Source organism: Phoxinus phoxinus (genome assembly GCF_949152265.1).
Source record: "Phoxinus phoxinus genome assembly, chromosome: 5".
Taxonomy (NCBI): Eukaryota; Metazoa; Chordata; class Actinopteri; order Cypriniformes; family Leuciscidae; genus Phoxinus; species Phoxinus phoxinus.
The window spans coordinates 6,501,351-6,522,461 of record NC_136880.1 but is presented as its reverse complement, the minus strand read 5'-3'; the positions used below and the strand labels follow the sequence as shown (position 1 = coordinate 6,522,461).

General features: G+C 39.6%; 3 protein-coding genes and 1 long non-coding RNA gene across 5 annotated transcripts in view; 3 read left to right on the top strand and 1 right to left on the bottom strand.

The window, feature by feature from the left end:
• The window catches only part of rpe65a (retinoid isomerohydrolase RPE65 a), a 222,353-nt gene that overhangs the window by 24,544 nt on the left and 176,698 nt on the right, over positions 1-21,111 (bottom strand). The gene's annotated exons all lie outside the window — the stretch shown is intronic.
• LOC306999168 (uncharacterized protein) lies at positions 99-1,403 on the top strand. The gene is made up of 5 exons (XM_079613646.1): positions 99-265; positions 387-467; positions 550-645; positions 767-1,078; positions 1,302-1,403. The coding sequence occupies exons 2-4, from the start codon at positions 388-390 to the stop codon at positions 1,038-1,040; spliced, it is 450 nt and encodes a 149-aa protein (XP_079469772.1). The 5' UTR covers positions 99-265; position 387; the 3' UTR covers positions 1,041-1,078; positions 1,302-1,403.
• Positions 2,306-4,584, top strand: LOC306999167. Its single transcript, XR_013797756.1, has 3 exons — positions 2,306-2,505; positions 2,590-2,936; positions 3,050-4,584. It is a non-coding gene; the product is annotated as an uncharacterized lncRNA (long non-coding RNA).
• The window catches only part of dsg2l (desmoglein 2 like), a 46,294-nt gene continuing 38,974 nt past the window's right edge, over positions 13,792-21,111 (top strand). Inside the window, exons 1-4 of one of the 2 annotated variants that reach the window (XM_079613742.1) lie at positions 13,792-13,898; positions 14,782-14,904; positions 15,232-15,387; positions 16,661-16,799. In XM_079613742.1, coding sequence (XP_079469868.1) covers positions 13,845-13,898; positions 14,782-14,904; positions 15,232-15,387; positions 16,661-16,799 — 472 coding nt within the window. In that variant the 5' untranslated portion in view covers positions 13,792-13,844. Of the gene's footprint in view, positions 13,899-14,781; positions 14,905-15,231; positions 15,388-16,436; positions 16,569-16,660; positions 16,800-21,111 lie in introns of those variants that run through there. The other variant, XM_079613743.1, reaches the window with a different exon arrangement.

Sequence of the window (21,111 nt, the reverse complement as noted above, 5' to 3'; positions counted from 1 at the left end):
TCTATGGAAAACTACTGGATGGAAAACTACTGGGGGGAAGGTTCTGGGGGAAGAAGACCTTGGAAGATTGGTGTAGAGTATTGGCGAGGAGTTAGATCGTGACCTGTAAGTTTTCTTCTCCCGCAGCTCTACTATTTCAGACATTGACGATATTGCAGAGAGTGATTAATGGTTTGTTCATCTTTTCAATCAGAGAAGTAAATGCTCCTGAGCTTGGCGTTCAATCACTGGCTAGAGAGGGAGAGATTGAGGTCTTTGAATCCAGGTTAGCTTGCCTTGCACCTCATACTGTGTTGATTTGGATTTGATTTGGACTGATATGTTTATTTTCTATTTACTTTCCACCTGTTCATTACTTGGTCATGTGTTTATTGTTATGCTTTTAGCATGCACTCCCTGGATATTAGTAAAAACAAAAACCAAGATTCACCAGATGAAGAGGCAGTGAATGATTTGAGGAATACCTAGTAAGCAATGTATATTGTGTTTCATTTAGATCCACTGGTTTATATAACCATTCTAAGGTGTTTATACATGTTTAATTCACAGCATTGTCATGGATGATCTTTGGGCTCACCCAAGTAATTTGGGCTTGCAAGATGGGGACAGCTCCGATGAGGATTTTGTCCCATCTCTTCATTTGAGGTAAAATGTCATTGTTTGTAGTAAACTAGGTGGTGGCCTACTCGTACCACTGATTAAATTGATTATGTAATAGTTATTAGGAATTTGATGTAGAGATCAATGCATATATATCGTTACACAGAACTTTTGGTGCCAAAACAGACAAGCTTCCTGAAATCAGTATGGATGAAGCTGTGTTTGATTTTGTAGTAGCTGATAGTCCTGCAGAAGAATCAGAATCCGTTCCGGACCAACAGAGAGTAACTACAGAGGAAGACCTGGTTGGTAAATGCGCAACATTACCTACAATGATAATCTCCTTCAACTCGCTCTGCACCAGAAACTACCCACCAAGTGCAAACACATGGACCTACTGTCTGATGTTCCATGTCCTGGTGTGCCACCATTTCAGGTGACCCTGAAACCTCGGGGGACTGGAGCAGTTTTGGAATGGGTAAGATGATGGTGAACAATGTGAATGTACATGTAAATTGTATCCCAACCTCACACCGAAATCAAAAGGCATTGGGGAGGGGGAGTTTCAGGGTCTGCTGATTGTAGCCATTAAATGTGTAAAGACTTGCAAAGAAACAGCACATTTGGTCGCACATAGCTGTTGGATAAATTTTTGTTTTGGTTGATTAGTTATTGGTTATTTTTTTTCACCTTTACATTAGTTATGCCCCTTCGGACACGGCCAGTGGAAGTGGAAGTTAAAGTTTGGCATGCAGAGTGGGGACTTCATGATGCCCACAAATATACTCCTGTCTGGCAACAACTACAGAAAAGTAGCACTGCTTTTCAAGTTCATGGCAAATGGTTACAGAATCAACATACTACCGTATCCAAGATGCATACTGCATAGAGCCTGTCCAAGAATTCTGGGACAACATCAGTGCAGAAGTCATGGAGCCTATGCGGCAAAAATGACCATATTGTTGTCCTAGGTGAGGCATTCTTTTGTGTCTTCATCAACATCAATTACATAGAAATCTATGTTTAGCCAAGACTTCTATTCAATCTGAGACTTGGGATTTTAACACCTTTTATTCAATTGTCTGTTGGCTGTAGGAGATGGCCGAATGGACTCTCCTGGTAAGTTCTGAGTGCATCTTCTATGATATTTTTTGTGATTAAGGACATAGTTCATATGCTCACAGCTGTGCTTATGCTTCAGGACACTGTGCTCAGTATCACATGTATACAACATTTGAGCAAGACTCTAGAGATATTGTCCACATCGTTTCTGTTGACAAAAGGGAGAGTAGTCACAACTCAGTGATCATGGAGAAGTGCTTCATACCATGGATGCTCTGCTCCCAAATGCCACAATAAAAGAAGTGGTTACTGATACTCACCCACAGATCACTGCATTACTGAGTAAGCAGAACTTATCTGCTGTATTATTTGAAGTCTTGACTTTCATATTGTAGTTGTCAAAGTTTTTTGTTATTCGCAGATCCTGAATGTGGACGATATAGGGCATGGGGTTTACAGCATTTACTTGACATTTGGCATGCTGCTAAAAGTCTTAGTAAAATGCTTCGAAAGGTATGTTTTCATCCACAATGTCAAACTGCCAGGGTACTCTCAACAATGCCATATGGACCAATGTTTTACATCATGGCAAGAGAAGAGGTTGTTTATAGCTGTATATTGACACTGCTATTGATGTGCCGTGAAAGCAGTGAAAGGGCAGAATCCAATTCAGGTCTGGATCCGGGACATTGCCAACCACTTTTGGTACTGCAGCAAAGAGGCCTCCACAGAGGAGCGTGTTGTGATGCATCATGTCCGCAATGAACATTTTATGGGCAACCAGTTGCTGTCAGCATGAGCTGCTGGAGGAAGGCAGCCAAGACAAGCCTTGGATGGAGCAAGGTTGACCATATAAGAAATAGAACTGCACAAATGAATTCCCTACATGACTGCACTCATTTCACACATAATATGATGTGTTTACAGGTTCAGCAGCTCACCGGGCCCTGGCTGCAATTGTATTCGATAAGAGATGGCTGAACCAGGTGAAAAAGTTTCTAAACTTCAGGTAATCATCTGCTCTTACTTTAGCATATGCCATGTTTTTAATTATGCACACTGAGAGCTGAGATATTCTAACTTCAATTATTCTGCCCCAAACACACTGGACTACGTTGGATTTGGAGAGTTTCCAAAATCATATTCTGCTCTATGCATCGAAGCGCATGTCGTACACTTCTATTTGTCTACAAGACCAGGACACTGCTGGCTGCGATTGATTATAATCGGCACAATCAACGCGTGCCAGCACGAAACAAGGATGGCCACAAAATGTAAGTACTTACTATAAGAACAACGTTTTTTTCTTTATATATATATAATGTAATATATATTTTTGTTCAAAATTTTGTGACTGAGCATATTATAAACTGCCCTTGCTCTTCAGGTACAAAAGATCGTACAATAAAAAAATCCCAAAACTGTTCCGTGTATACAGTCAAGGAAAAAAAGGAATACAAGTACATTCCTAACCTCCAGAAGGTCATTCTTGGTAGGAGGCTGAAGAGTGGGACCGGCCTTCCCCGCAAGACCACTTGGGACTTGGTTGGCTTTCCTCTGCACAGCCACCACCACCCACATCAGAGCTCATCCAAAAACATGTGTCAGGAGGGGACACTGCACCCACAAACCCACAAGAGGACTGACACTATTCCCTCTTTCATTTTTCAAAGTGTAAATAGTTTTAATTATGTACAGTATTCTTGAAAATTATATATATTTTATTATAGAAATAAACACATTCAAAGATAAAACTATCTCTATTCAAATGTACAATTACATAGTAAGTTTGAGGTAACTATTTACAATAAAAGATGTTAAATTCTGCAAATTCAAACATGACGTGTCACCCTGAATCCTGTGTACTGACACCTTGGGTCAGGAAAGTAGTCTCTAATTTTCCAGACACAACAGCTTGGGATGACCACCCTGTTCCCTATTCCAAGGCGGCCGCAGCACAAACTGGCGGTAGGCTGAATGTCTATACTGTCTCTGCTCCTCCCTTGGCTCCTGGTGATCATTTATGGCAAAAATGTAATTCCAAGCTCCATGGGCCAGGCGCAAAACCCCCTCGTCTAATATATAGTACGCCATGTATGCCATGTCATTGATGCGGTGCTCAGGGGTTTGGCGACAGCAGACCTTCTCAATGTCTGTTGCCATATCACGACAATGGCCACACACACACCAGTGAAGTCCTCCTGGGTTTGGGTCAGGGTCAGGTTGCTGAGCTACCTTCATTAGGGACAAGATGTCAAACATCAACCTGGTAGTCTAGTGAGTACTTTCTCAAGGAGTACATCCTTCTGGCCAGGCTCCAGAGAATGAATTTTCCCCTACAACACATTATTTGTTTTATTAGATACATATATCTTTCACCAAAAGCTAACAGTAAGATTTATGTTATCCGTAACATAAACACACCTTTGTCTCATATGTCTGTTTCTCCTGCAGTTCCCTCAGCCTGCTCTGGACATCAGTTTCGAGGTCCTTGGGTCTTGTGCCCCTCCTCTGTGCCCTCGCCCTTGGAGGTTTGGCTTTAGCACTTGTGGTTCCTATCGTATCATTGTTATCTTATGTATTCTACGGTCAGGAGCTAATTTATTATGCTAACGTTTGATGTAGTAGTCAAGGAAAATTAATGTGTGTAAATTGTTTATACTTAGGTTGACTCCTTTATGATCAACAATTGTTCAATAATAACAGGTAAAACAGTCATTGTAACCAATCATTTATCACATCTTTTATAATGTATTATAAAAGACTGAAACGTGAGCTTTGTCTGCACAATGATAAGCTAAACTTGGCAATCACAGTTCTTTTGGGGGTAGGTCAGGCTATAACTAAGATAAGAATAAGCGGTAATGTTTGCTAGCTTCATCCGCCCACCCCGTTACGGCTTATTTCTTTATCTGGGACCCATCTCTGGCTGAATCCAAAATGGCGCCGCCGGTGTTTTCACGTTTGTTTGCATAGTTTACCTGTGTCTGTATTTGTGTTTCATAAGCTTAACGGGTTACCTGATTCAGAAAAAAAAAAATTCCTGGGTCTCAGAACTGTGTTAACAACTTTCTGATGGTAAACAGTAAACAATAACATAGCCTACTTTATAACAACGAATCCAGCTGGCTTGGCTGCATCAACAACATGAGGCTACCGGTTTACCTGCTGCTCGCTTATGTGCTGAGCTCACCGACTGTGCATACTCTGGGATCTGGTGATGGATTATTTGCTTCTGACTGAACGGTGTAATTGCTTTTAACTAGGTACCCTTTAAATTGTATGTCATTTGCTTACGCTAAGTATAATGTCTTGTTTGTATATGTATAGTGTATGTAAGAGATTTGTGGTGTAGTATGTCATTTTTGTTCTGTCTTTTATGTTTTTATTTTAATTTTTAACTTTTTGCCAGCTGATGTACCTTTGGATAATATAATTAAAAATCTAACAACAATCAGTGTAATGATAATTTTATGCTTTGCATGGAAACACTTGAATTAGCCTAAGTGAACACTGTCTGTGTGTATTAAATGGGTGGTATAATGCCCTTTTCACAAGATGTAAAGAAAGTATTTGATGTTGGCAGAGTGTGTATGTGAAGTTTTAGCTCAAAATACCCCACAGATATGTTTATATAACATATAGTTTCCATTGAGCGTATTTCAATTGGCAATTTCAATTTGCGCAATTTGAAGGGTAATGGAAACGCGGCTATTGTGTGATAACATGGTGTGTGGCGTGAGAGCGGCGTGGCTTGTCGGACATAGCAATAGTAACTAAAGGGGGCGGGTCTTTGCGAACGGTCAATTGTGTGTCTTTTTGGATTAGCTGTCAACATACTAAATAAGTCACAACTGTTCATGTCTGTGGAGAAAGATTTGGTGAAATGTTTCAAATGAATTGAATGAGTCAGTGACTTTGCACTGCTCTGACCTCGGTGCTACCCACTTATGGAATAGAAACTGAACTGCAAAAAAAGATGTGTTTTTATATTTATTCTGTTTATATTCATTAATAATGCATCATGCAGTCTAATATTTTAGTCTATATTTAAAATTAATGTGGCATCAAATAATTTTCTAAATCTGTTTGTCAGAGGCTGGCAGCGTCTGGCTGGTGGGGTTTTGGACTAAATGGCAGATAGTTTTGAGAAGTGTATTGATATCTCTAGCTTGATAAAGTGTCTAATTTTAGTAGAGCTGTTGCTGGAGCTGGTTGCAAACTTGGTGTGCGAGGGGGTTGCTATAGGAAGTAGTATAGTAACGAACACAACTTTCCCGAGCATCTGATCGACAATATACATAAACATTATTTCAACTTAAATAATAAAAGTCCTGCCTAAAAGAAAAAAAAGAACATTGTCTTATCAATGACCTTTATTTAAAATCATATTTTGCTATCATTTAAGAACAGTTTTACATTTGCAGTACTTAAATACATTCTTGTCTTTGTTTAATAAAGCAGCTGTAACTTTTGAAACAGGCTTGTAGCCTATTTGTTGTTCTGACATCAGAATGACCGACAACAAAACTGAACTAGATGGTAAAGTTCGTAGAATTTTTTTCAATTGGCTTGAAAAAGTTTTAAAATGTTTTAGCATGGTTTAACATGATTTACCATGTTTCTAGTGTGGTTTAGTACTATCGCCGACGCCACCATTGACTGCTGTTGCTTGACTTCCAGTTACATGTGATTGGTTGCTGCTACGTTGGACGATACTGATTGGCTGACACAAAATGGCAGGTCCCTCCTAATTTGGCAGGGCTTCCGGCTGTCAACGGCAGCTACTTCCTGCTGCCAGCTGCTGATTTTTTCACTGAACCCCTACTGGTATTTTTTTATCGATGTTGGGTGGAAAAAACAGTAGCTAATCATTTTTTACATAAACTAGCCTATATAAAAGGGCGTTGTAGCACACTTGGCACAGCCCTTGAACCGATCCTGCGTGTGACATTTTCCCAAACATTTCCCATTTCCCTCTAAGCGCTTGACCAATCACAACACACTGGTCCACTAACCAATCAGAGTGCATTGTGCTTTTCAGAAGGAGGGGCTTCATAGAGACAGGAACTAAACAGAGCGTTACTGACAGACTGGGAAAAGAGGAGAAGCAACAATGGAGAATATGGGGAAAATAATCAACATTGAAGCAGGAAAAACTGTTCTAGTAGAGCCCAAAAACAACATCTTGACTTTGTAAAAGGGAATAATATGCCACTTGAAATTAAGGTTCCCTTTCAAGGACGATTGATACTGTGGGAACGCTCTGCGTGATTGCGTCGTGAAGCATCAGTGAAATCAGTCCAATGGTGTAACAGATGTCAGAGGTGGGTGACGTCACCAACCAGGAAACTATAAAAATTTTTTGCAGTGCATAGGTGTGCTGTAAGCCTACCAAGCAGAAATGTTAGGAGACCTTAATGAGGATGGGGGAAGCACTACAGATCTTTCTCTTTGGATCTTTGGTAAGGAAACGGCAAGAGCTGTTCTCAGCTATCACTCAGAGCAGCTTACATCCCTGGGAACCAGAACATAGGAGCAGACGTCCTGAGGCGGATGCAGAGCAGATATGGAGGTTGTTCGGCCAGGCACAAGTGGATCTGTTTGCGTCTCGAGAGACGTCTCACTGTCCACTCTGGTTCTCAGCACTCAGCTCCCCTGGGGAGCGCTTTCAGCTCCTCTGGGGCTGGATGCTATGGTTCAGATGTGGCCGAGGCTACCTCTGTACGCTTTTCCCCCGATCATTTTTCTCCCAGGGATTCTGGAGAGAGTTTGCCGGGACAAGATTTGTCTCACCTTGATCGCCCCACGGTTGCTGGGCAGAGTGTAGATCTCGGATCTAGTGTCTCTCCTCGATGGCTCTCCTTGGGAGATTCCGGTCAGGAGGGAACTTCTGTCTCAGGCAGGGGGCTCAATATTGCACTCCCGCCCAGAACTTTGAAAGCAGGGCTTGGCATCTGAGGAGGCCTAGTTCACATATGCTGGTCTCTCAACTGAGACCATTCTTCACTCCAGATCTCCCTCCACAAGGAAACTGTATGCCCTAAAGTGGAGAGTGTTCACTTCTTGGTACAGTGGTCGTCAGTTGGACCCAGGTAACTGCCCTGTTGGTACAGTTCTGGAGTTCATGCAAAAGTGGTTTGCTGCAGGTTTATCCCCGTTTACGTGGCGCCCATACAGTAGCTGCTTACCACGTTGCTTTGGGTGGTATGTCTTCAGGGAAAGACCCCTTGGTAACACGTTTCCTCTGTGACACTTTGAGGCTGAGGCCTGCAGTACGCATTAGGGTACCGGCATGGGATTTGGCCATGGTGCTCAAGGCCTATCCGTGGCTCCCTTTGAGCTTATTAAGTAGGTTCCAAGTTTCTGAGTCTCAAGATGTTGTCCCTCCTGGCTATCACTTCTCTTAGAAGGATAATAGATTTACAAGCTTCGTGCTTGGTTTTTGCGATCGGCACGGTAAAGGCGCTCCTTCACTCTAGACCGGGGTATATTCCTAAAGTTCACACTAATGTTGGCCAGATCTATTGTTCTGCAGGCTTTCTGTCCTCCTCCATTCCAGGATTGCGACCAGGAAAGAAATAAACTGATTTGTCCAGTTAGGGTCCACAGAGCTGTCCTGTGACGTAGATCAGTACAACTGTTTGTGTTTTGAACCTCCCAATAAAGGGTCCCCAACATCTAAGCAGAAAATGAACAAAGGGATAGTTGAGGCTATCTCTCTTTGTTACGTCCCAAGGGACATATGTGTATTTTATTGCTGTTGTAGTGCTTGTCTCACAGGTTTGGGAGTGCCACCTGATTTGTGTTCCAGTTCGTTAAGGTGTGAGTGAAACTCAACTCAAAAGAGAGACTGAGGCTTTCCTCTGAGAGACTGTCATCTTCCGGTCCCAGCTCTTGTTGGTTTCATTGTGTTTGTGGTGTCAGTTATAGTGGTTAAGTGAACGTTAAACGAAGGTATGCTGTGTGCTAACCTCTATGTGTCTTGGTGGTAACTTTGTGTTTATATATCTTTATATTTATCATCTTACTGGATTGTTTTTCTTTTTAGTTAATCTACTGTTTTGTTGTTTCTTTATTGGGATAATTTGTAGGGAGGTGGATGCCATTTTATTTGAGAATTGGTGTTTTCTCCTGTTTTATGTAGATAGGAAGTAAGGGAAGTGTTTGTCTTTTGATTTCGTTTACTTTTGAAGCTAGGCAAGTTATTTCTAAAAACCTTTAGTAAGAATTCCTTTTGTTTGTTATTTTGGCCGTTTCCCCTCCTGAAGTCCTATCTTTATATCCCACTTATTATGTAAAGATAAAACTTGTGAAATCTTTTTACTTTACAAACTGGTGTCATTCTAATTTGTGCTTGTCCTGGGACCTGGAGACGGGAGTTCTCTCTCTCTTTCCTCGCAACTTTTGTTACCTTCCTTTCCTGCCTCTAGACCTGAAACGGATAGTAACACTCTTGAATGATTGAATGAATGAGGCATTGATGCCTCTTGCCTACGAATCGGCCGGACTGCCTACCCCTTTGGCAGTACAAGCCCATTCAACTAGGAGAACGGCATCCTCTAAGGCCTTAGTGTCAGGGGTTTCATTTCTGGATGTTTGTGATTGATGTGGCAGGGTGGTCCTCACCGCACACATTGGTGAGGTTTTATGACCTAGAGTTGGGCTCCACATCTGGGGCTCAGGTGCTCTCATCCTAGTGCTTTCTAGATACACACTAGACAGACACTGGTCATTATGGCGGCATGTGTATAGACGTTCCCACAGCATCAATCGACGCAGCGCGAGTTCCCTTGAAAGGGAACGCCTTAGTTACAACTGTAACCTCGGTTCACTGAAGAGGGAATGAGACGCTGCGTTGCCCTGCCATACTTCCCGCATGCCTGATTAGCGACTTGCTTCATTCTATTCTAAGCTAGCGCTACACTGTTTGGGCAGGCTTTATAGTTTTCTGGTTGGTGACGTAACCTGCCTCTGACGTCTCGTCTCACCATTGGACTGATTTCACACATGCTTCATGATGCAATCACGCAGAGTGTTCCCACAGCGTAAATCGACGCATTGTCTCGTTCCCTCTTCAGGCAACCGAGGTTACAGTCGTACCCAAGGTTTTACCTTTTTAGATATTTGTTCAAAATTAAAACACAGCCCCTCGCCCAAGGGGAGCACACAAAAAAAGTCTGCATATATTTTGATCTTTCACAAAAGATTGCTTTGTGACACCGAAGATATTGCTACATTTATTTGTGGAATTTGCATAGCTTTCATAGACTATTATACACTCTTAAAAAATAAAGGTTCCAATGGGGTTTCACAGTGATGTCATAGAAGAACCTTTTTTGTTTCCCCAAACAGTGCCGGGACGAGCCTTTCGGGTGCCCTAAGCAGAATTTGATTTGGGGGACCCCTCCCACCACGCAGAGTCCCCTGTGCTTGACGATTATTGACACAAATGTCACGCTATAATGCTACATTATAAATTAATACAGTGAGGTTATGTGTTAATACAAAATAAATACTTAATAAAAAATAGATACTTAAATAAAAAAGTTTAAACTTTTGCTTTACTCTTTTACTAACTCTTTGAAACTTCTGAAAACAAACTGTCACAAAACATAAATAAATTATTTGCAAATGTGCAATAAATGTGCAATCTTCAACTACAAAATAAAACCAAAATAGACAAACATTGATATAATTAAGAAATAGAATATTACAAAAAAAAATTATACTTAAATAATGAAAGTGCATAAATTTTTCACTTTTGTTTTTTAAACTTTAAACTTTTACATTACTATTTTATTAACTCTCTCAATTATTTGCTAGAATAATGACAAAACTGAGAAATCAGAAACATAATAACAGCAACAACAATGACAATTATTGACGGCGTAACTGTCCTCAAAATCTTTTTTTTTTTTTATAGATTATTATTGTAACAGACTTTGTTGGATTGTACATGCATCATGACAGAATCCAACAAAATCTGTTACAATAATAATGATGTACTGGCGCTAGTTGTATGTGTGCATGCAATGTATTTTTCCCCTCGGGGCTTGCCGTAGATGAGCACTTGGTTCTGGAGTGTCGGGGTTTTGAAGTTAGTGATCTGATGTGTGGAATATAATAAAAGTGGAGAAGAGTTCAAACTGCTATCGTTTATTATTTTCTTATTTCTGTTAGTGTTAGGTGAACCCTGTACGAACGCTCGGTTACATTATTAAGATTATTAAAACCATATTAATAAAGTTGAAGTCTATTTTCATCACAGAGGTCTCCACAAATTGTCAATGCACGCGAGGTGTCTAGATTATGCACATGAATTTGCTTGAATTAGCTTGAATCGCTTGTCATGAATTATTCATCCATTAATGTATGTCACTTGTTTAAGTTATCTAATTAAAATGTGTACATTTTTTTTTTTTTTACTCGACCGGGGGCCCCCAAGATGCCGCTTAGTTCGCTTATGCCTCAGGCCGGCCCTGAAAGAACCTTTCAGTGAAACTTTCTTTTTAACCCGAACTCGGTTTCATAGAAATCCCTGCCCTCCCACACCCTGTCATTCTGTTGAATGCCATTTATTTGCATTATAGCAGTGACTCCTGTCCTCCCACTCCCACATACTTGCAAATCCTTAAGTTCCAATCATTCTGGCCAAAAAGAGCATGTAATGAGTCAATTGACTTCATTTTGTGTGTGCTAAAATGTAAAAGAAACAATAAAGTGCTATTTCTTGCAGTTTTTGTATTATGGAGTGGTTAACACTTGTGTTCATTTATAGATGACAACAGAAAATATTCTGAATTTATTCAACATGTTAATGGTGATTCTGATACCATACACTGGGAAAATGTTCATTTGAATTCTTTGGGTATTAAATTGTCATTTTCAATTTGCAGTGTAGCTACTTAGAAATACTACGAAAATAATACAAACTAGAAATCAGCAGGGGCCAGTTGCATAAACTCAGCCATTATGTTAAGAAAGTGTATTAAGATCTAGTATGACCCACTAGCAGTTAGTCAAGGGACGGTTAATCTTACTTTTCAGTATTAAATTAGGCCAATGTACGTTTTTATTTATCACAACTTTAAAAAAAAAAGATATTTACAGTCTTAAAGAAGAATTGTTTTATGACTAACTTGTAAGACTAGTCTAAGCGGTTTATGCAACCGCCTCCATGACTTGTTCTTTGAGTTGGGGCTATATGCAATAGTTTTGTAAAAAAAAAAAATAATAAAAAAAATGTACGCACCTTAAAGGGATAGTTCACTTTAAAATGCAAATTCTGTCATCATATATTCACCCTCAAGTTGTTTCAAACATGTATGAAATTCTTTCTTCTGCTGAACAAAACAAAACCTTTAAGGCGAGACACGGCAGGCAAAACACATTTATTTCACTGGTAAATTTTGAGATTTTGGGCTATTTGTCTTCAATAAGATGTCTTCTTTCAGACTTGTGGTGAAAAAAAGTCTGAAATACACATTTAGGTCTTTATTTTACTACACTTTGTCTATTTGCGTCTGTAGATTTCTCCTAAATTCATCAAAAGTTGTCGTTTTAAATCATCATCCCGCTGCTCCGCGATCTCTCTCTTCTGTACAATGCTGTCGGATCCAAATATGGTCATTTCCTTTTTATCAGCAACCAATCGTGAAAGTATAATGGGCATTTAACCCTAAAAGCGAAATCTCATTGGCTGATGTCAATTTCTGACAACGTGATTGGTTCAGATGCGTCACGTGACGTGCTCTGACATTTAGATGTGTGTTTTTGACTGTTTTTCTGTTCAGTTAAAGGCCATAAATGCCATTATGAGTTTTGATGTGATTTAGGTGGTTTGTATTGTTGTTGCTAATGATTTGATGAGATATTGTGTCAGTAAATAGTTGTTTCCACTAAAAAAAAGTATGAATTTTTATATTACAAATCTTTAAATGGCGTTTTCTCAAAACAAGTTTTTTGTCATCCTCCAGTAGAAACATCTCAGCTTATGAAGCACCGATGTACACCAAACTCTCCAGTTATACACTTAGCAGTATTCTGAAGATATGTTCAGGGGGATTTGTTAATAAATCATTCCTGGCCTGATTTATGTGACATTTTAATTTAAAAAAATATGGTGAAAATTGATTTTTTAAGGCTAAGACGTATATTTTGATTTCCTAGGTAATGAAAGCATGAAATCCCTCTGAAATTCTTTTTTCATCTTGTGTTTAAACAAATTTTGCACCTGGCTTTATCAAATGTTTAGATCTATCAACCGAAAGTCTGATCAAGGTTCATATCATATCAGGGCACCGACATCATGAACCAGCAAGCCGTCATTTCACCGTCTCTGTTACTCTGAACACCACTAACCACTCTGTGAGTTTAACAGTTTAGTAATCGAACATTATTGGCTGTTTTAATGACATTTTCGGACATGCCCATTGACTCCAATGTTAAATGGGTCCATGGCCAATTCTATTATAGTCAAAAACTCGAGAGAGGAACCATTGTCAAAAAAATGTTGTCCACCACTCGTTCATCCAAAACAAACTACAATATAGACTCAAGGTGTTAAATACCGGAATTATCCTTTAAGTAGGCTAAGTGTAATTTCATGTCATGGTCAATCTGTAGGACAATTTAGCTATTAAACGACTATTAGACGGCTATTAGACGTCTTTTAAACGCAAAATTGCTTGCTGGGGAACCTCCAAATAATTATTAATGCAGTGTAGATAATTAGAAATACAAAGAAAAGAATACAAACTTTCTAGAAAGGGCTTGTTCTTTGAGTTGGGACTATATGCAATAGTTTTGTAAAAAAAAAAAAAAAAAAAAAAGTTTGTCGCACTTAGGTGGGAAGATAACAATGTTTAGGGGTGGGGCATTTAAAAAAAAAAAAAACATTTTATTAGAACTACTGTTTCCAAGGAATAATGACACGTTTTACAGGCACCGATGAACCTCCTTAGAGTTATTACACAGTATTCTCACATTAATGAAGATTATCCAGTGAGTGTACATGATTTTGTAAGTCCTTATATTGGGTGTGACGGTGGACTGACTGTCTCCCTCTCGCGCATACCCCGCATTCTTCAGCGCGCGCCCGAAGCCCCGCCCCCGCTGACCGTTAGTCAGCCCGTGACCGTGTCAGTTCCGCGAGTAACGGCAGGAGAGGCGGCCGGAGAATGGCGAAGCTCTGCGGGATCACACTCTTCTTCTCAGTGCTCCTGAGTCTGGCGGTGAGCGAAAAGATTCAAAAGTTGTTTCCAGTGTTCATGCTGACATTAATATAATCTTAAATCTTTCGTGCGTATCCTGAAAGTTTCGTTTGTTTAATTTGGATGGTTTTCTAAACACTCTATCAACACTCTTTCGTCCAACTGTGCTAATAAGATAATTGTTTTGAATATGAATTAAGAGAGTAAATGGCTGTTTTCTGTTTCTATACACAACTTGTGTGTGTGTGTGTGTGTGTGTGTGTGGGTGTGTGTTTGTTCTCTCTGCTGGTCATTCTTACACAGATGTGTGATAGTCTGAGAGGGGATTATGAGTTTATTAGTAATGAACTCTAGGAGAGAAATATACTGAAGAACCGTAGGCTATATGTCACACTCATACTCTGTTTTTATGGAGACAGACATTATTAGTATGTTAAACTATTCTATTACCAGATTTCCAGAGGAAGAGGGCATAATCTTACTCAGGGTGGGAATTACAGAGTTTGAGGAAGTCCAAACAAAAGGTTGGCGGTCTTAAAATTAGGCTATTTTTTTTTTTTCAACTTTGGCACTTTATGCAGTCCAACTAACACAAACTTCATTTACTCTTTTTTTCATCATTTAACTTTGCTACTTTCGCATTTCAGCCGTCCCATAGTTGTGAATTTGTTCCCACCATCCTAAACAATGTAGTAGACTCAATGTAGCCGGAGCAGAATGTTTTTTAATGTGCATCATTTCCATCATAATTTCAGCAAATTATGAAAAAAAGTGTACAAGTATTATTTAATTGCGTATTTTTTCAATTCTTACATCTGTTTTACTCCTAAATGAAGCATATCCAGTGTTGTTTATGGCATTATTTTGGTCAAATAGACCCTGATGTGCTTTTGTGTTTGTGTAGATACTGAACACTTCAGCGTCTGGAGGACAGCAGAAGAAAATCAGACTGAAGAGAGAATGGATAATCCCACCCCACAAACTGAGGGAAAATACCGATTATACGGCTAGGGAATACATAGCCAAAGTAAGATTTTCATTATTTATTTATTTTTTCTCTGCAGTGTTTTTTTTTTTTTTTTTTTTTTACAAAACAATTTGTTTATTGTTTGCAAAATAAACACTTTACGTTTTTTTTAATTCAAATAGAGCAACAGGAAATAAAGAGAATCTCTCTAGATCAAAAAATTATAAGCACTTTTCCCAAATGTTCTGCTATGAAATATGGATGACCATATTAGGATTAGTAAACTTTAGAGACAAACTGCATGGTAGTGCAATTTTTTTTTTGACATTTTCATTTGTATGCTTCTTTTTTAAACCCATATTAAAGAATGACTGTATTTGATTTCAGATCCGTTCAGACGAGGAGACCAGGACAAGTATCCAATATTCACTGAGTGGATCAGGGGCGGACGAGCCCCCCATTAACCTGTTCACTGTTGGCCGTTTGAACGGCTTGGTCAGGATCACTGGAGTGTTAGACAGAGAGAAAACTCCCATTTATCACGTGAGCAGCCCTTTCATCTTTCATGCGCGACTATAAATGTTTATTGCATGTGTGTCTGTCCTTCCCTGAGTAATCTATGAAAGTGTACTGATGACTCAGTATGAAAGATAGCAGCTCGCAGCAACATTTCACAGGAGAGCTTCATTGTCATGAAGTGACGAATATCCTGCCCGAATGACAAGATTACTAAATGAGGTGTGGCTCATACTAAAAAAACACAACTTGTCTTAGCCTTAGCACACGTTTGTTATCACAAATAAATCATGATTCGGTAATAAATTCAAATTTAAGTTGAAATGAAACAAGGATAATTATGGGGCGGGGCTTGATTTTGTCTGTGGGAATTGATTGGATGCTGTTGGTTTGCTATTGGCTGATCTCATTTGAGTGACAGGTTGCCCCGCCCTCACCATCAGAGAAGAGATGAGCTTCAAGAGAGAGGGGAAGTTATTCTGATTCAAGATTACCAGAAACATGGATAAATAAAAAAAAGGGAAAGAATGAAAATAATGGTTTTGGAACCAACTCAGAATCTCTAGTGGACTTAGAAAAAGTCACAAACGGTGGTTGTAATGATCGCACAAAGACGAGGAATCAAACAAAAAGAGCCTCCATTTGATAGTGCACACTATCAACTTTAAAAAGGCTACAGCTTTGACTGATTGCATACGCTAGCATAAAAAACCCCAAGTATACTTTGGGCTTGATCCATGAGGTAAATATCAGTTGATTTACACAGCTTACATGAACATGATCGTCACTAGGCGACAAATGACTTGCTTATCGTAGTGTAGCGAGCTAATGTGAAGGGATAGAGAGAGTTTGTGGATCAGAGTTCACACACTTCAGCCGAGCAGATAAACCGCAGAGTTCTGATTGGGTTAACTGGAAAGGGAGGTTTTATGATATTCTGATATTTTTAGCACACCCTGTTTTACTCTCTCTATCAGGACTGTTATCGTATCCCATTTGTGTTTATTTGAAGGGGTGTTTCATGTAATTTGTATTGCATTGTTCTCATTGAATGCAGTTTTGGAAAGCAGTTCAAGCGTATGTGTTGTTATGGGGGGAGGATGGCAGAGTAAGGGTCGGGGAAATATAAATGCCTGTCAATATATATAAGAATTTCTTCTGAAAGTAGTGAATGGCTGATGATAAAAAGTTGAGTAGCCAAAAAGATGGTGAGAATATATCCAATTTCACATCTTAACTTTCATGTTACCAAAAGCTAGTTTGAACATGTTGAAATGTTTGGTGCTTTCCTGTATTCCAGCTTCGAGGGGTGGCCAAGTTTCTGAATGGGGATAAAGCTGAGAAGGATATTGAGTTGAGAATCGTGGTCCTGGATGAGAATGATTGTACTCCTGTGTTCAACTTGACAACTGGATCTGTTCCTGAGCTGAGCGCCAGAGGTACTGGGATCATTCATGAAACTCATGAAATTCGATTATTTGAAGCTGGTAAAGTTTCATTTAGTGGGGACATGGGTTACAAAAAAAAACCTAAATGTGCAACATTACCATAACTCATAAATATGGCAGAAAAAGTCATTAGACCAAAGAAACATTTTTTTAAAAATATTTTCTGTGATTATTACAAGTCAATTCAATGAATTGACTTGTGCCGCAAGTGGACACGATGAACAGTGTTAACCCTTTAGAACCTGAAGCTAAAATGGGTGTTTTGCACATATTTAGATTTTTTGACTGTAAAATTCTAAAACAATGTGCTATCTTCATGTGCAAGGTGTCTTCTTTTTCAGAAAAAGATTAACTTTCAAACAAATTACAGTTATTGACCATTATTGTGTGTGGTGAGTTTGTAAATAGAATTTAAATAGACAAAAATAAAATAAAAATATTTAGAAAAAAACAGAAAAATCACAAACGAAAAAAACTAACACTTTAAAGTTGAAAAATGAAGTATAATACAACTATACAAGTATTTTTTGTGACATTGGGTTGCACAGTTTTCATTTAGGACACTTTTTTTCATACACGCACACACACAAATGCGTCCATTCATATTAGGCACGCACACATACACATGCATACACCACATGTAAAGATACGTGAAAAAGTAACGGCCATCCGCCTCCCAAGTTTCATTAAAAATCATCCCAATCCCCTCTTCTGCTGTCTACCGTTTCTTTTATTATTTTATGCGATCCAAAACACTCTAACCTGCCGCGCTTCGTATCTCTCGGTTCAAGTCCTTGCTTCCCGCTCTGCCAGAAAGCTGCTGTCATTTGCTCTGTTTGCGATTACCGTAATAAGCCGTATATTGCCGAAAAGCGCATGTTGTCTACTGTCAGGGGCAATTTTAATGGTTTTTATAATGCAAACGGTTGAAGAGTTACGGTACAATGAATACAGCTTGCTGATCTGTGTCGGCGACGACACATTCGGTTATAAAGGGGTAAGCTATTTATTTTACACTTTTCACTAACAAAGTAGTTTTGTTTCTGTCGGCTGCTTAAAACGATAACTGGTGAATGAATAGTTGAATTAATCACTCTTTTGAATTGACTCTTTTTAAAGAAGTCCAAAAACACACACTCACTGAATTGTTTGGGCCAGTTTATCTCTCAGTAAAACAGAAACAATGACATGAATATTTAAATGAAAGCAGTTGATCATATCTGCATCATATTATTTGCTAGAGATGAAAAAGGTCTTGATTAAATTAAACACTTGCATGTGCAACCTGTGAATGACCCTGCAGTTGGGAGAGTCAGGTAAAGACTTTCTCCAATGTCCAACTACAAAAATGAACCGTAACATGGCTTGACACGGCAGGTGCTGTAAAAGTCTTAAAATGTCTTGAACATTTATTTTTTCAAAATGTAAATATCCTAAATAGTATAAAAAGTGTCTTAACTATCATTTACGGAGGTGTACAATTTGGGGATGGACAGACTCTTTTTTTTTTACCCATGTATTATTTTTATATCACAAATGTCTAGAACAAGATATAACAAATGAAAAAAAAAATACATAAACACTACTTGGAAAAAGACACTGTAGATTTGCCACGTCCCCTTCCCTTCAGTGTCTGGTCTCACTCTACACTTTCAATAAACCGGTTTTGTTACACTTTAACCTGGTCTGCCTTCTTATGGATGTGACTCTTACAGTTGCAAGACAGAGTTGGTGAACCTCTTGGATTTCTCCATTGATTACTCAAAAAATGTGATCTGATCATCAACAGCCTGACTAAACTAATAACAAACAAACAGTTGTTTAAAAAAAAAAATAAGTGAAGAGAAAAAGTAAGTAAGAAAAAAGTAAGTGAATGCTTGATTTTAGTAACTTGTACATACTTTTATCCAAAGTGTCTTACAGTTAAGGAATACAACAAGCGATTCATCTTTAAGAAGGCAATAAACACGACAAGTGCCAGTAATACAACGTTTCAGTGATCGTTCAAGATATTATAAGCTGGAACAGGTAGGGAACGAGGAATAATGAGAGCATAGATGAAGGAATAGAGGTCCTCATGGTGCTCTCGTGCCCTGCTTACTCAACTTGTAATTGGTGTTATTCGGTTCACATGTGTCTCGTTCAGATGTGTGTATTTAAGTGACCCTGTCTCATAGCTTCTTTGCTTGGTGTTTAGTTGTTCTAAAGCCAGTTGCCGGAGTAAGTGTTCTTTAACTCTGAGACATTTCCTTTTCTCTTGCCTGTGGATTATTCCCTTCTCTGATTTTTTTTTTTCTGTGGTCTTTCTCCTCTGGAGTTTTTTGCTTAATAACTTTGGAATATTTTTGTGAAAAGCCCAGTTGGACTGTTTTTTTCAAGGATTGAGAGTCTGACTCTCACGCCGGAGACCCGAGTTCCAGTCCTGGCTCTGACAAAATGCTCACTGCTAAAATTAACGCAGCTACCATGGGATTATCTGGTATAAATGAAAAGTAGAGCTGTGTGTCATCAACATAGCAATGGTAGGATAAAGCATGTGCCTGTATAATGGGTCACAGTGATGTATTGTATATGGAGAAGAGAAGGGGTCCAAGAACTGAACCTCGAGGAACCCCTGTGACCAGTTGATGTGATTTGGATACCTCCTCTCCCCAAGCTACCTTAAAGGACCTACCAGTGAGGTAAGATTCAAACCAGCAAAGTGGAAGTGAGAGGGTGGACAGAAGGATTCGATGATTAACGGTGTTGAATACTGCACACAGATCTACCAGAATGAGAACGGATGACTTGGACTTAGCTTTTGCACGCCGTAGTGCTTCAGTAACTGCCAGCAAAGCAGCGTCAGTTGAGTGGCCACTTTTAAATACTGATTGGTTGTTCTATGGAAATCAATAAATCAAGTGTTTTTACTATGAATGGGAGGAGATGGGGACAGGTCTGTAACTTTCTACAAATGTTTAGTGTAGGTTTAGTAAGCAAATGGTTTGCCAGAGTCTACTTGAATGCGGTGGGGAAAATTCCTGTGAGCAGAGATGTGCTATTGATGTGTGCGAGTGATGGCAGAAATGTAAGAGAGATGGCTTGTAGAAGATGTGAGGGGATGGGGTCTAGAGGGCAGGTAGTAGGATGGTTGGAGAGGAGAAGTTTAGAGGAGTGTGTGTTTGGTATGAACGAATGAGGCATTTACTGTATATAGAGCTTTCAAATGCACTACTGTGTACACCCGAAGCGCTTTACAATCCAGTCAGGGGATCTCTCCTCAACCAGCACCAGTGTGCGGCATCCACTTGGGTGATGCGACGGCAGCCACAGTACAGGAAAGCCAGTGCGCTCACCACACACCAGCTATAGGTGGAGAGAGGAGAGAGTGATAGAGCCAATTTAATGGATGGGGATTATTAGGAAGCCATGATTGGCAAGGACCATTGGATGGAATTTAGCCACGACACCGGGGTTACACCCTTACTCTTTACGAGAATTGCCATGGGATTTTTAATGACCACAGAGAGTCAGGACCTCGGTTTAACGTCTCATCCGAAGGACGGTGCTTGTTACAGTATAGTGTCACCGTCAATACACTGGGGTGTTAGGACCCATAAAGACCACAGGGTGAGCGCCCCCTGCTGGCCACACTAACACCTCTTCCAGCAGCAACCTGGTTTTCTCAGGAGTCTCCCATCCAGGCACTAACCAGACTCAGCCCTGCTTAGCTTCAGTGGGCAACCAGTCTTGGGCTACAGGGTGATATGGCTCCTGGTATGACTTCCTGTGAGTGTGCAACTGACAACTGATGGAAGTTTTTTTTGTGTGAAGTAATTAGCAAAATTGTCAGTTGTTAAATAGGTGGCGGATGGGGGGAAGAGGAGAGAATTTCATGTTTTGAAGAGTTTTCGTGTGTCTGTTGCGCTGCGGTCTTGTTGTGGAAAAAATAAGCTTTGTCAGTGTGAACCTTGGCAGAGAAAGAGGATAGCAAAGACTGATACATACTGAGAACAGCAGATGCTTTTGTGCCATTTTCTCTCTCCTACACTGAGTTTCCTTGTCTCCCTAAAATATGCCACTGTCTCTTGTCTTCTTTGATGTTAAGTATGAGATTACTAGTGGAGCGCCAGGCTTTCAGATTTTGTACCTTGTCCCTTTATGCAGACTCATAATTTTGAGATCAAGCTAATGACTGTTGAATCATCTGCAAACTTTACAGTGGTGTTTGTTGCATGGACACTGTAGCGGCTGGACCAATCAGACACACAGTTATTCATTAATGAATAATGCAGCAAGATAAGACATGATTTACAGTGTAAAA